General features: G+C 41.3%; 1 protein-coding gene across 3 annotated transcripts in view; it reads right to left on the reverse strand.

Annotated features, from left to right (window-relative positions):
- Positions 1-9,056: 9,056 nt before the first annotated feature.
- SHOC2 (SHOC2 leucine rich repeat scaffold protein) overlaps positions 9,057-14,865 on the reverse strand; it is a 65,261-nt gene continuing 59,452 nt past the window's right edge. For all 3 annotated transcript variants that reach the window (XM_032694655.1, XM_032694656.1, XM_032694657.1), the window contains exon 9: positions 9,057-13,646. In XM_032694655.1, the coding sequence (XP_032550546.1) occupies positions 13,438-13,646 (209 nt within the window). In that variant the 3' untranslated portion in view covers positions 9,057-13,437. The remainder of the gene's footprint in view (positions 13,647-14,865) is intronic.

Below are 14,865 nucleotides of genomic sequence, written 5' to 3' on the forward strand. Positions count from 1 at the left end.
GTTCAGCAGGATTCCAACTACCAGATTTGACTGCACAGCCCTAAACCAACAGCCAAGAGGAACATTTCCACGCTACAGACTATAGCATGGCAGAGTTGGGGGTGAGGCTGAGACATGGGGACAGTGCTCATAAAAGCTTCTGGTTCATTTATTCAGTATTTTCACTTTTTTGCTTCTGCCCAGTGTCTCAGTGGCCTCTGCAACATAAAAGGCTTGTTTTGGCACTGCTGGAGAAGTGATGCACAAGAAACTTCACTGGTTGCCTGCACGTTACTGGCCTTGTGCCCCTCAGGCACTTCAATGCCTAGGGCAGAAGAGAGAGAAACGAGAGAGAAATGTGCATTTTCTCTCTGTAGCACCCACAAGTACATATACACACGTGTTCCTCTGTGCCAAGCCCACGTGACTGTTTTTATGCAGTGCTGTTTTCTGTATTCAGTTCCCTGTCTGGGAATCCTCCCTCCTTGCTTCATCCTGCAACGTGGCCAGAAGTAAACACCAGGGGGCCATCCCTCAGTGCTGGGGAGCATCTCTGTTCCCCTCTCCAGGTTTCCCATCATGCCAGCTCACAAGATGGATCCCACTGAAATTAGCCAGTAACAGTGGAAACAGTAGAAAATAACCAGTCACTATCACTCCCTCACTCAGGGAACTGACTCACTGCTCCTCATAAAACCCTTAACCAGACTATGATGGGCTTTCCCATACATAGAGGACCATATAGCCAAAACACAGTGAAAACACAGCCAAATCTTTCAAGCCCTGGATAGAGCAAGGGAAGGTGATACTCCCCAACCTCTGGCCCTGCTACCTCTCAGGGGCTGTCCTCACACAGCCTGTAGGCACTCCCTGATCTACTCCAGCACAAAGGCTCCCTCAGCAGCAATGCCCTACTGAGCAATAACCAAGCCAGAAGCATTGCTACGCTCCTGGATCCAGGGCTGGCAGGTCACTGCTCCAACCAGCTGCAAAGGGAATGGCTGTCCAAGCCTGCACTGGAACAGGTTGCCCAGAGAGGTGGCAGATGCCCCATCCCTGAAAGTGTTCATGGGCAGGTTGGATGGGACACTGAGCAAACTGATCTAGTTGAAGATATCCTGCTTCATTGTGGCGGGGGGGTGGGGTGGACTAGATGACCTTTAAAAGCCCCTTCCAACCTAAACCATTCTATGATTCTATGAAAAGCAGGTAGTCCTGGAGAGAGTTTCTCCTGCAGAGAGGGACCCAGGACAGCATTCAGAGAGCAGAAAGGTTGGGCACTAATAACTTTCCTTATAACCTTCCCTAAATGAAACCAATCAAGTTTCTGCAGTTTCTTCTGTTCTGATCAACAAGTTCATGATCAGAGTCAGTCTATGTTCAAGACAAAATTGAGACTGCCTCACTTTAAAGCATTTAATTTCCCAACTGGGAAGACATTGGCATTCAATTACTCAGCCGAGAAGTAACTCATTTGTTCAAGTTCCACTCCCCAGGGCCCGAATGTGTGTATCTGCCCTTTCCCTCCTCATTCTTCACCATCTCAGTTGGAGACTGACACAGTAAACGCTACCTCTGGGCCAGGGGCTGCCGCCAGCAATATTCATTCATCCCTCTTGCAAAGGCAGAAGTGCCCCAGGTGAGCTGTAACTCTCCAGTCCATCCACACATCCTCAGCAAACTCCTCTGGCACAGCCAGGTCAAAGCTTCCAGTGGAGCAAACAGCTCTGAAAAGAAAGGACCACAACAGAGAGCAGCCAAGCAAGGATTTTAATTCCCACCTGCCCAAGTGTGGGTCTCACAGCAGGTTCAGATCATCATGGGAAAGGGGAAGCAGATCACACACCCCCTTTCAAAAACCAGACCAAAGCAAGCTGCTACAGCAGGAAGCAGCTTTCCATGCATCCTTGCATCAGGCAGGTTTGCTACCTGTGTCTACACAGCTTGCCATTCTATACTGATGCAGGATGGCAGCACTGGAGTTAAAAAGATCCAAGAGTCAGGATGGCAGCAGCAGTTCTTGAAGGCTGAGCTGTATAAAAGGTCCAGGGGATAATTGCCTGAAATTGCCGCGTTCCCAGAAAGCAGAGCATGTCAGTGTGGTTTCACAGGGACTGAGGCCGCCGGGCAGCAAGACTTTCTGTGTTTTCCCTTGTTCCTTATTTCACCATCTAGTGGCAAAAGCAAGTAACACTGAGAAGCCATCCAGGAGCTGCAGTGGCTCTGGAAGAGCTCTTTCCACCAGCTCCTCCTAGTCAGACCCACAGCTGCCTAAGCTGGGGACACAGAGAAGGACACAGCCAGCACCCAGAGCCCTGCAAGTCCCCCAGTTCTAAACCATGGCCCTGTATAAAGACTCCCCTGCACAAGCTGACTCCCATCCCAGATGGACCACACTGCCAACCCCGTGCTGCTGTGTCCCTGCTGTCCCCCCAGCCCAGCTGTAACCCACAGGCTCCTGTAACTTCGCCCCCAGGCACCAGTAGCCTCCTCCCTCAAAATCACCCAGCCCCAGCTCCCAAGGGGACAGTAAGCATAGACAGGTGCAGAAGATCAGCGCTGGGCAGAACAAACTCAGGTCTCCCGGTGATCAAGCCCAGATGAGCTACTAATGGCACAGGCTGAGCCAAGACCCCAGGAAAAGACATCATGGTGAGCAGAGTCCTTCTGAGTTGAGACTTTTCCTTCCCCACCTCAGCTGAACTGTTAACCAGGGCTGCAGTGGGCAGAGGAGAAAGGGTGTTGGAAAGGGACGCAAATACCTCCAAGGAAAAACCTTTACTGTGGACTCAGCCAGGTGCTTCGAGTGCCTGGGGTGCTGAGGAGAGCTTGCCTTCATCAGGTCTCCAGAGCTGCTTTCTCCTTTGACTGCCCCTCTGCCACCAGGCCATGTCAGAGGGGAGATTTCCACCAAGGCTGGGTTGCCTCCCCACGCCCTGGCCACAATCCACCCACTTGGACATGGCAGGAATATTTGCACGTGAAACTGCTCCGTGGGAAGGAAGGAGAGGGCACCTGTCTCTGCAGGGAACTTCCCAGAACAGAGAGCTCACAGAGTGGGGGCAGCCCCCACAGCAGGGCCAGGGGCTGCCCCACATTTGAACTCCAGCTGGTGCATGGTCCAACACCTTCCCGGCCTGTGTGGTGACAGCCAGGGGAGCCAAAAGCACAGAGAAATATTCATCATCTAGTGAGAACAGGAGGGGGGAGGGCTCTTCTCTCCAAAGCCAGGTTTTCCATCCTCACAGTAATTTGCAAATTCTGCATCCATCATTGTTACTGTGCTCATTCCCACACTGCCTACAACACAGTTCCCTGTGCAGATTGCACAGGGATATTGCAGACTGCAAGGTACAATCATAGGGATATTGCAGATTGCAAGGTACAACTTTTTTTATCCTGAGAGGCTCAAATTAACACTAGCTTTTGATTTATTGCTTATTCAGCACTGTCAGTTGCTTTTCAGCAATACAAACTAGCTCTCTCCCCAGGAAACATTTATCCTATCTGGGAATTGAGGGTGGTAATGTGTAATCAGGACAAAGCACTTAGAGAATGCAGGCTGAGAGAAGCGCTATAATACATCTCCACTTGTGTTTTTTCAACTCAGACTTTCCTTTTCCCTGGAAGCATTCTAGGTACCAAGGGAAATTCCTGCTATGCAAAATTCAAGAGCAAATAACCCATGTCATTCCCTGAAGTGTCCAGAAAACCAAGCACATGTCAGAAAGCATTAATCTCTGCTGCTACAAACTCTTCTTTTTTTTGTTTTCTGAGAAGTTGTTTTCAAACCCTGAACAAAGCAACGGCAGCAAATGCTTCTGCCACAACTTAACTTGGCACTCTGATGAAGGACAGAGCAGGTCAGTGCCTAGGACTGTTAGGATGCTGTCCCTATCTTCACAAGGCTTGATATCTTTAACACCCCCTACTACTCCCAGGACAGCTGATGGAGCCAAGCCATTTGCTTGGCACAAAGAAGTGGACACAAAGAAGTGCTTCCACAACAAGTGGAAATTGCCACACAGCATTCAAGCACTACCAGAGGTTTAGTCCCAGTGAAATCAGGCACATACAGAAAAACAGCACAACTGAAATCTCAAGGCTTAACAGCACCCCTCTCATTCTAGCTAGGCTAAAAATATTCCTCCCAAATCCCCAAAAGGCAGTTCACTGCTACTGCAACTGGCTTCAGTTGACAACCCCCCAAAACTGTTTTGTTGAGGAGACCCTCCTCGCTGCCCTGCAGGCAGGATGAGTGGGATCCAGCACCCACCCACTCAGCCACCAGGCTCAGGTGCTATGTAGGAGGGTTCCCAGTGTCTCTGAGCACTGGGACACCTCACCAGGCCACCAAAGTCCTCTGGAGTTGAAGTCCCTGAAGATCACCATTGATTCATCACTACAATCCAATCTCAATTTTCCTTAAGCAGAGCAAGAGCGAGTGGTAAAAGCAATTGTGGCAACTTTAACAAATATCTTAAAAAAATGTAAATTTTTAAACATTGCTGGGAATTACATGTCTTTTTGAAATGAGAATGTCTTTTCTCATTAATATTTTACTAACAATTAATTGTGGGAGCATGTGGGTTTTCCTAAGCAAAAGCAATGAATACTATTAGCATTACACATATTTCAGAACTCTTACCAGACTGTTAAGCACTCTGTGCCACTTCAAAAAATTAATACGTTCATCCTTATGCCTAAATGGTTTGAAGCACAGATTGGCCGCAGAATTGTCATTTAATCAAAATTCATTCCTTTCCGAGTCTTGACATGTATCCCAAGCCAAATCTTTTATCTGGCAAGTACTCAGACATCAATCCCTTCACAGGGACTCTGAGACACCATGTAAAAACCTGGCTGGGCTCTATAAACAAAGTGTCCAAGGAGCCAACAGAGAAGCTGTACAGCAATGCACAGCTGTGCCATGTGCAGCTGATCCATCTTTTTTATTTCCCTCTCCCAGCCATCTGTTCCCAAATCCTGTTTTTCTCTTGGTGTCTCCATTCTGCAACAGAACTAGAGAAAAGGGGCTCATAACCAATACAAAGCAAATTCAGAAGAACTGGCAGCACAAACTGAATCAGAAGCCACTGGTCCCACACCATCTTTTTGTTCTCCCTGCCCTCCTTCACTTACTTCAGCTCAAGACAGTGTGGGAGGCACAAGGGTGAGATATGTGGCTGCTGGCAAGAGGGAAATCTGATGTAGGAGAGATGGCAGGTAAGAGTGTAAGTGGAGAAGCGGAGATCAGATGTGAGACACTACGAGTTCACAGGGAAAAAAAATCATGCACTGCCAGAGAAGCCCCTCCTTCTCCAGGAGGATTCTGCCACTTCCAAATATGGTTCTGTTTTGAAGTAACATCAACCCTCCCCAAATTTCAAAAAGCTTCTACAGAGGAAACAGTGGCCTGGCTCCAGAACCATCCATCTGGTGGAGCCACAGACCCAAGAATCTTGGCTGCGTTCTCCTGCCTGGCAGGCTGTGCCTGGAGCTGCAGCCGGGTGTGGGCTGTAAACTACACCAACCAGGAGGGTGGCTGGCCCCAGGGTACCAACCACCCTTCACTTTGATCAATTTGCTTTTAGGGAATTGCCTCCAGTGCCTTTTACCCTTTCCAGGCAAACCTCTGACTCCTTGGTGCTGCTGGGACTCCCACCAGAACCATCCGGCGCTGTGTGATGCGGCTCCTTGGGAGGCTGGAAATGCCCGGCAGGCCTAAAAAGAAGTGCTTTACTTGGAGATGGTTATAGAGCCTGAAATCAGAGCTGCCTTGCTGACCAGCAGCTCCACACCTAGTTGAATTTCTGCTGCTGCTGCTGCTGCTGTGCTGCTGCTCTGGCAAGGATAGACAATTATAACTTCTCAGTTTTAACTTTCCACTCAGTTAACATATTTGGCAAGGGCCAAAAAAAGCTGAAGGGTATCCAAAAACCTTGGGTCATATGGAGAGAAGTTTTACCACGCTGTCCTTACCATGGCTATTTGCAGACAAGGTTTTAAGATTTTCAAGGAAAAATGTACTTCCATCAAAACTGTCCACATGAAATTTGGAAATCACTTCAGGTAGCACAGCTGCAATAACGCAGGACAAAATGCAAACCAACTATTACTAGGGCAAATGAAGCAAGTATCAAACTACAGCAAATTAAGGATTCATTATGAATCTTAACAAAGAAATACTTTACTAATAGAAAGGAAAAAGAGGGTATTGTGGAAAGAGCTTTTAAAAGGGAACGCTTGTGTGCAATTTTGCAGATAGCATCTTACTCGGAGGCAGTCGGTAGATTGATCTCTAAAGACTCTTAAAAGGTTTTGCAGTGGAAAAAAATAGTTGCAAGGCACACAGTCAGATCATTAACTGTGGAGCCCAGGCTGCCAGCTGCTCACTCAAATACTCCAGATGGCTCCTCCTCTAAAACATCATCATTTGATCTTGGTAATCAAATTATCTCCCACTCTTACAATCCTAAGTGAGGCAAGGCTTGAACGAAGAGATGATGTATTTTATTTGACTGAGATGGATTGTGAAAACAAAATAAATTAGCTTTCAAGGCACTCAGCCTCTTCTAGTTGTATCAAAGCTAAACATCTCCAGCCCTTTAACACCTTTTTTTCTACCATGGCCATTGGACACGGTTCACAGCACTAGCTATGCCCTATAAAGATGCCCAGCATGCAGATTTTATAGTGTTTGTACACTAAACAACATACAGTGGTATCTAAATCCACAAGTTCCCAGCAGTGGAAAACAGGACCTGTCACTGGAGAGCAGTGCTGGGAGACTCAGTATCCTGAAGCACTTAGGCTGGATTAATTACACAAACATGTAATCTGTTTGTCTCGCCAGAGACGCACAAGACACCGTCTGCATATTTTTGAGGCCTTTAGTACAGCCTTAAGGACATAAGGTGGCAGAAATGAGACATTTTCTTCACTTTTCACTCAATTATAGCCAACAGGTGTGATTCTTCTGAGGCCAGGCTCATCTGGGGATGCTCACTTCAGCCATCTGAGCAGAAAGTGCTCACGACCAGCAAGATCCCCCCCGTCCAGGTGGCTGACACTGATTGTTGGCAGGTTGGCAGGGGAAGATTGCTTTTCTTTTTTTTTTAACTATGGGAATTTCTTTCCTTTTCTACAAAGGCTACAAGGAGGAAAATAAAACCCAACCAGTGCACTGTTGGTCTCCAACTTTTCTTCCAAAAAAACCCGTAACACTAGAAATTTCACAGTATTCCGTAAAACATTGGGCTTTCACAGTTTAAAAACACCAGCTGAAATATTCAAAAGTCACATCTTCCAAAATGATGCACTCTTACTATAATGAAGAGGGTAATTTAAATGTTGGCATTATTTAAAGCAGCACCCTATGGAAAATTTAATATTAATTTTGTTTTTCACACCTAGTTGCAAGAGATGATGGAAGTCAGTTATAGCTAATCAGAGGTAACAATTCATCATTGCAATGGGTGGCCTGCATCTAAAGTATAAACCCCAATCTGATCCTTGCCTAGTGGGATTATTCCCTATTGGAGTTTAGTACTAAACTTTATCACCCACTCAAATTTAATGTTTATAACAGAGCTACTGTACTTTTATTTCACTAAGTAGAAGTACACAAAGAACAAAGAGCTTGCTAAAGGCCATGAATTGGGGGGAAAAAAATCAAAGCTGGGACTAGAAAACCACAGAAAGGCAGCAAGAATCATCATGGAACAGAAGAGGTTTCATTTGAAAAAAAGCTAAAAAACTAGAACTTCATGACTTAGAGAAAAAAACTTCAAGAGTGGTAAAAAGCAGATGAACAGGAAAAAGACTGTTCATAAAATTCTCAGAATACAAGAACTAGGAGTCACCAAATGAAATAAGGTGGTGTGGTTTGAAACAAACAAAAGGAAGTACTTTTTCACCCAGCACATAATTATATTGTAGAATTATTAGACACAGGATGTTGCAGAGGCCAGAAATACAAAGAGATTTAGAATTAAAAAAAAAAAAAGAAAGAAAACAAGAAAGAAAAAGGAAAAGAAAACGAAAGTTTCTTCTGTGAATTTGCCTAATCCATCAAGAGCTACTAAATCCAGCGATGCAGATGCTGTTTCCTTTTGCAAGCCCTTCAGACTGTGGTTGGTGAGGTCTGGAGCAGTACAACAGAGGAACTGCAGGTCCCTGTTCTGCACATCTGTACAGGGGATGGATGGCATGTAGTCCAGCATCACAGCACAGGACAGCCACTCCCGTGAGGCGACTGGCTTGTTTTCAGATTGTCAGATCACTTCTGATAACAGGGACCTACTCAAATACAGACCATTAGGTAGGTTGCTCAGCCCCTCTACTGATTTTAATCAGCAGAGATCTGATGAAAGGACAGGAGCACTCACATTACTGCAGGAGTGACTGCTCCACACTAAAAGAACCTGTTCTAGCTTTTTAAATCTATAGTCCTCCTCTGCCTCATCGTATCCAAACTGCTGAGGTCCTTCTATTCTAACTGCAAAGGATACTGGCTCTTTTTTTTTGTTTGCAGGACATGACATAAGAGTGACCTTCTTGAAACAGCGTCTGCAGTGATGAGCCTAAAGAGCTGAAAGACATCAGACATCTATGACACAGGACTGGTGTCATAGCAGCTGGGAAATATTGTCTTCTATTAAACCAGAGATTAAATGCTGATGTCTGTCTTTTAGGCACCACAATTCTGTATCTACTTAATTTTGTTGCTGTTGAAATGCATTTGCACTTAAATCCAAAATTTATTTCCCTTTCAGAGAGAAGGTTGTGGGGTTTTTTACTGCATGCCCTACTATACTGTAACAAAAAGAATGTAAAAGCTTTTACCAACATTTGCTTTATAGGTGTTCAGTCCACATGACTGTGAGTAAAGCACTATCATCCAACTTTTGAAGTTTCTTGTAATTGCTCTATATGAAATTATATATTTTGAGATCTTTCAAAGAGCGGTAAGTATATAATGAGAGAGTAGTTCTTGATAATTTGAGATGCTGCAAAAGTATGACTTACATCCAAGTTAGTGTCAGACTAAAAATACTAGAAAACTTTCAAAAGACTCAGTGGCAGCTTATTTACAAATATACTATTTATAATGAATGCATTGATACAGAATGACTTATAAAAAAGCAAGGCAATCTTTTATATAGACATAACAATCAACATTACAATAATTCAGATTAAAAGTACATTTTTATAGACTGTTTACACTCTTGCTTAGCTTTTAACCACAAAATTAGTGTGGTCTGGTATTTTTCCACAGCAAAGGTCCTGTGCAGTCCTGGTTAAAACCTAAATCAGAATAAAAAACCATAATTTTTTGATATTTGCTAAGGTAAAAACAAAACCCATCTGTAGATACTATCATTTGTTTATAATCATCCTTACTGTGCCTTGAAGTTTGTGTTGTGCAAATTACTGCCAACTGCACATTTCTAACTAGAAACTGTTCTGGCATGTCCATTGATACAACTGAGGTGTGAAACATGAAAATTCTTAGTTGCATCCAGATATGAAAAGTCTCCTGATATGGATTTGTGCTGATTCAGAAATTTAATTTATTTTTGGGTTTTTAAAAAAAACGGGGGGGGGGGGGGAAATAACCTCTCGACATTTTCTAATTGTCAAATAAAAGACATTTTTCAAACTCCCAGGATTAAAGATGACACTTCAATTCCAGGTGACACAGTGGATTTAAGCACTAACCAGAGGGACACTCTAAGTACTACTTGTCTAAATCATGTACATGGGCAAACACGACCTTCAAAAAGTCTACACATGCATGTTCCTCACCTAGAAAAATCCTAAATCAAAGAGAGGCACCGAAGCAAATATTCTACAACCCAAATCTCTTTCTAAAAATGGTGCATGAAGGTCACATTTCCACTGGCATCTGCCAAACTGAAAAGTCCCAACTGCACAACTGTGTGACCCAACTTTACAAGCAGCATTTCCACTGCATTTACACTTGACAACTTTGGTGACAAACTAAAATACAGGACAGCGAGAGACACAACTTTAAGGGGTTTATACTAAAACATTTTTGCAAAGAATTATAAAACATTTTCCTATTTAGTAAATTAAAATTCAGTATGTAACCAATATGAGTCACAACAGCAATTATTCCTTCTTCTCATTATTTAGCAAATCTCTGACCTGCTTTATACCTTACCAGACTTCCATAATATTATATAGTTTATAGTAGCTTCGCTTGTTTAATCAAGGCATAAGTCAGGATAGTGTCTTTATGGGGCGTGTGTATGTATGTACATAGGCACAGACACATACAAAATTGATATTTTGTCTATGGACAAGCAATCAAGGTCATGATTTTCACCCAAAGTAAAGATTGTCACATTTTTCAATAACCATTCTAAATTATTTCCCCCAGTATGGCAAGGGGGATAAATATTTAATGCAAGTACCTAGGAATCACTTGTTTTCAAAGATGCTGTAAATAATTAATTTTTCCACCTTGTCTATGCTTTCGTACATCTACAGATACACAAATACATTTTTGTATGTATGTATACATACCCTTGTCAGTGAAGATCTTTCCATTCATACTTAAACTGCTATAGGCAAATAAAATTCTTAAAGCCAGTATGTGTGTCCAACTGAATGTCATCAGGCACTAAATACAACTTAGAAACCATACCAGTTAACAATCCAGCATCCTGGGAAATGCAAAAAGTCTGTTATGGCAGGATGTAAGACTGTTTTGGATGATCAACCATCTGGATTTATATGGATCTACGTACAGATTTGGATATAAAACCATGTAAGTACTTATATGTATTCCCAATCCATGCCAGATATTCATTACTTAAAATTAATTTAAAATTAAAGGATAATTTTAAAGAACTGTCCTTCTGTGTTGATTTTTCCTGTACCAGAACTTCTCTCACACTGCTTTTATTCAAACCTCTCTTGAGACATTGAAAAAATAAGCATTCACCTCAGAGTGTATAAAATTAAACTCCTAAAACAGGGCTCAGTATTATCTGGCATTGCAACAACCATACTAATACAAGATAGTTTGAAAAAATATCCTGTTTTTAATATAGTAATGAATTAAAACATAGCTTTATTTATTCCTATAAGTGTACTGAAAAGAATAGTTTGTTTTTAAGCGAGTGTAACGAGCACTATTTTGGTAGCCAACTTCTCCACAAGAATTTATGTGAGAGAGGGTCAGCTCCAATCATACAGTCATTAACCATGTACCTTAACAAGGTGAATAATCAACGTATTTACAAACTAAACAAATTCAATCCCGTCAACTCTTATAAAAATGGGATTGAGGAGCAGACAGGGAATGAGACCAAGACGCTTGAAAACACAAGGGGTCGCCACTTTTGTTTCAAGGAACCATATTAATAAAACCAGTTTCCCCTAGTGACCTGAGGGCACAAATATGGACTTAGCAGTATATTCAGAAGTTAGATTACAGTCTTGATACTAAGCAGTTCAGCATCTTCATATTTTAACACCTTAATGCCGAGAAAGATTAACCCAGGCAAAACTGTAAGGAACTAGCCTTTTATAAAGTAAAGTCTAAACTGAAAAGCTACAGTAGATGTAAAAAAAAAAAAAAAGGGGGAGGGAACAGAGACAGAGTGTATGAGAAAGAACAGACATTACTTAGTAAAATCCAGTGACATCTACAATACTTTTACAGCATGTTTAAGCCCTCTAAGGTTTTATATCTCCACCTGCCTTCCATTTAAACTTACTTCTTGTTAATGAAAAGATGTACAACAAAACAAAATGAAAATAGATCAAGGGGATACATCTAAATAAGCATGGCTGAAAGCCAGAAGTAATATTCCCAAACTTCTGCATGTGAAACAGACTTCCCATGGCATCGATTGATTTGATTTTGTGCAAAAGGTACAGTCCTCTAAGTCACACTACGCCAGCAGCAATTCCAACGAGTATAAACTGAACAGTTCTTGGGGAATCGTGGAATGCAACCACCTCGAGTTCCTACCCTCCTGAAAAAGGACAACAGGCCCTACAAGTGCAGCAATAGTGTAAATCTCCCTGAAGCATCTTCTGCCTTTTAAATGACCAAGAAATTCACGATAAAACTGAACGTCCACTACTTACAGTGTTTCTCTTGAGCTACCAGCATCTCTGCACAAATGAAAAAGGTGCCTCTTTTTTAATAGATCGGTTTAATACTGAAACAGATAGGATGAAGTTAAAAAAGAATAATCAAGATACTGAACTGAATATTTTGAAGCAAGTGCCCCAGCTGTGGGGAAAAGTGCATTTAGTTCAGCAGCAAAACAGCACAGTGTGAAGATATTGTGCTTGGACACAGAAGTTCCGTAATGGAAGGAGGTACAAGGCAAGTCAAGATATAAAACCATAGTACATTGTTAACCAACCTTAAAACTTACATATATTGCAGTGTTTAAAAGTAAGACACATTCATTTATTGTACAAGGTCTAGGGAATCCTTAAAATTGCCTGTTGTAGTTTATGACTCAACATTGTAATAAAAATGTACATATATATTATTTCCTTGTCACTTAACTGTACTGTTAGACCTCATGGACTTGTTACTTCACACAATGAAAACCGCTCTTCACTGAGAATACTCAACGTTTTTACCAATCTGGAAAGGTTTACTTGTGCTAGAAAAGACCAACTGCAAAAGGCTCAGTTCAGATATGTTATGCCTGCAACTGATAACTCAGGGAAGCAAGACTTAAAGGAATTCAAGCTTTTTTTTTCTTTTCGTTTTGACTGCATCCTTTTCACCTGCCAGTTGTTCTGATGAGTATATGCTTTTAGTATACAAACAGGTTGATAAAAATTCATCAGCAGAGGCATATAAATTCTAGATATGATTGATTAAAACAGAGCAAATCAGAATAAAACAAGATCCAGTGATTTACTCTGACTGTAAACAATATAAAAACACCATTTGCTTCAAATCTCAAAATAAGTTAAAAGAAAATCCCAACCTTAGGGCACATGACCCTTTCAGGTTTTGACACAAAAAAAAAAAAAAAGGTGGGGGGGAGGAAAACAGAAAAGTTCATTACATAAAGGTTATACATTTCTCTTAATTGAAAGTAAATCTAAGCAAAACTGGTTTTGTCCCTTAAATTTAAAGTTTGAGTTCATTGGCAATTGCTTTAAATGAACTGGCAATTTCAGATTATTCAGACAACTTCCATCAAGTTCAGCAAAGAAAACTTAGACAAGCATTTTTACAGAATAAAAAAAATCTAAATGGCTATGATTCCTCTATTAGCAGAAACACATAATGCAGTCTTAAATTTGCCTTTTTATATTATTTATATATTTATATATATATATAATATAATATAAACCACATATATTATATTATATATACATATACAGACAATTACAACATTAATGCAGTTTGTATTTTGTACAGTGTATTGGACAATTCAATTAGCATCAGACCATGGCACGATATGGTCCCTGCATTTTTAGGAACTGAATGATGAAAGAGGGTCCTCCTGCAACAATCTGAGGTGGAAGGTGGCTGAGCGGGCAGTTCTCAATACTCATTATTGACAGTTTGCTGCAAAGAGCCAGCTCAAAGGGAAGGCTGTGCAGATTGGGGTTGTCATTCAAATACAGTTCTTCCAGATTCTCCAGTGTACCTGGTTAAAATAAAATAATAAATACTAGTATCTTCTTGATTCATGCACTTTATAACTTTTAGATAGAGGCTCTGAGTCCACTTGAAGATTCTTTCCTATATGGAATACTAAGTCACTCACTCAACCAGATCCCTGTTTTCAAGCACAGCAATTTCTGGTAACTGGTACCTAAGCAAGAACCAATTTGCTTTAGTTTCCCTGTAAAAATATCCATTACTGCATCTCCTTTAGATAATAACTGAACTGTGAATCTAGAGAATAAGAGAACTGAGAGGGGCTTCACCATAACCATTCAGTCAAGAGCTATGCAATTGCAAGCAATATTGAATAGCTATCTAGTCAAAAGGACTTAGAAAATACTTACACCATACAGTATCTATCATCTCTTTAAAAATAACTATGTCATACCTTTTATGTAAATAGAAGCCATATATTAAAGCTGTAACTGTCATGTATCACAGGAAGAAAGCAGGAGTGTTCTCTGCAGAGCAGTGTATTTATTAAAAGGAACAAACAAGTGTGAAAATTTTTTCCTGAACTAAAATTTTTCAACTTGCCTCTACTACAGATACTGCAATACAAATTAGCCAGAAGCTGGAAAATAGAGCAATTTCTTCATTCTTACGTCCTCCATTCATCCTTTGAAAAACATAGGAGTCCTCCTTAAAACATTTTCCAATCTTATATACCATAAACATCTCCTGTAACCTAAGAGACTATTTAATCTTTCGCAAGAGAAAGCAGTAGCCAGGACTCATGGCATGGAAAATCTACAAAAAGGAAAAGCTATAGAAGAAATAATGAGAAATAGTTGATAGCAAAATACATGAAGCAGTCACATCTGAAAATAGTTAACTATTCTCTAATCCTTGGAGACAATCAGCTTTAATAACCAAACTGTACTCCTACAATGGTATTTAAAATGTGCTTACTGATTTTAATTACATAGTTCGTTTTCACAGCATCCAAAATCTCTCCACTAAATTATGAACTACATTAGTTTACTTCAGGTTTACAGTTTTAGGCTTTTCTCACATTTAGGCATATACAAGATGAGCAGATGCTGTAAATGCTCTTCACTAAAGATGCTGTGAGAGACAGAGAATGCCTTCCTCATCTGCACATCGCTGTTTCTGACCACATTTTGCTTTGTGTAGCTTGCCCCATCTTTTTTTCCTCCGGAATAAGCTTAACTGTAAGATTTGAACATCTACTGGAT

Source organism: Chiroxiphia lanceolata, chromosome 8 (genome assembly GCF_009829145.1).
Source record: "Chiroxiphia lanceolata isolate bChiLan1 chromosome 8, bChiLan1.pri, whole genome shotgun sequence".
Taxonomy (NCBI): domain Eukaryota; kingdom Metazoa; phylum Chordata; class Aves; order Passeriformes; family Pipridae; genus Chiroxiphia; species Chiroxiphia lanceolata.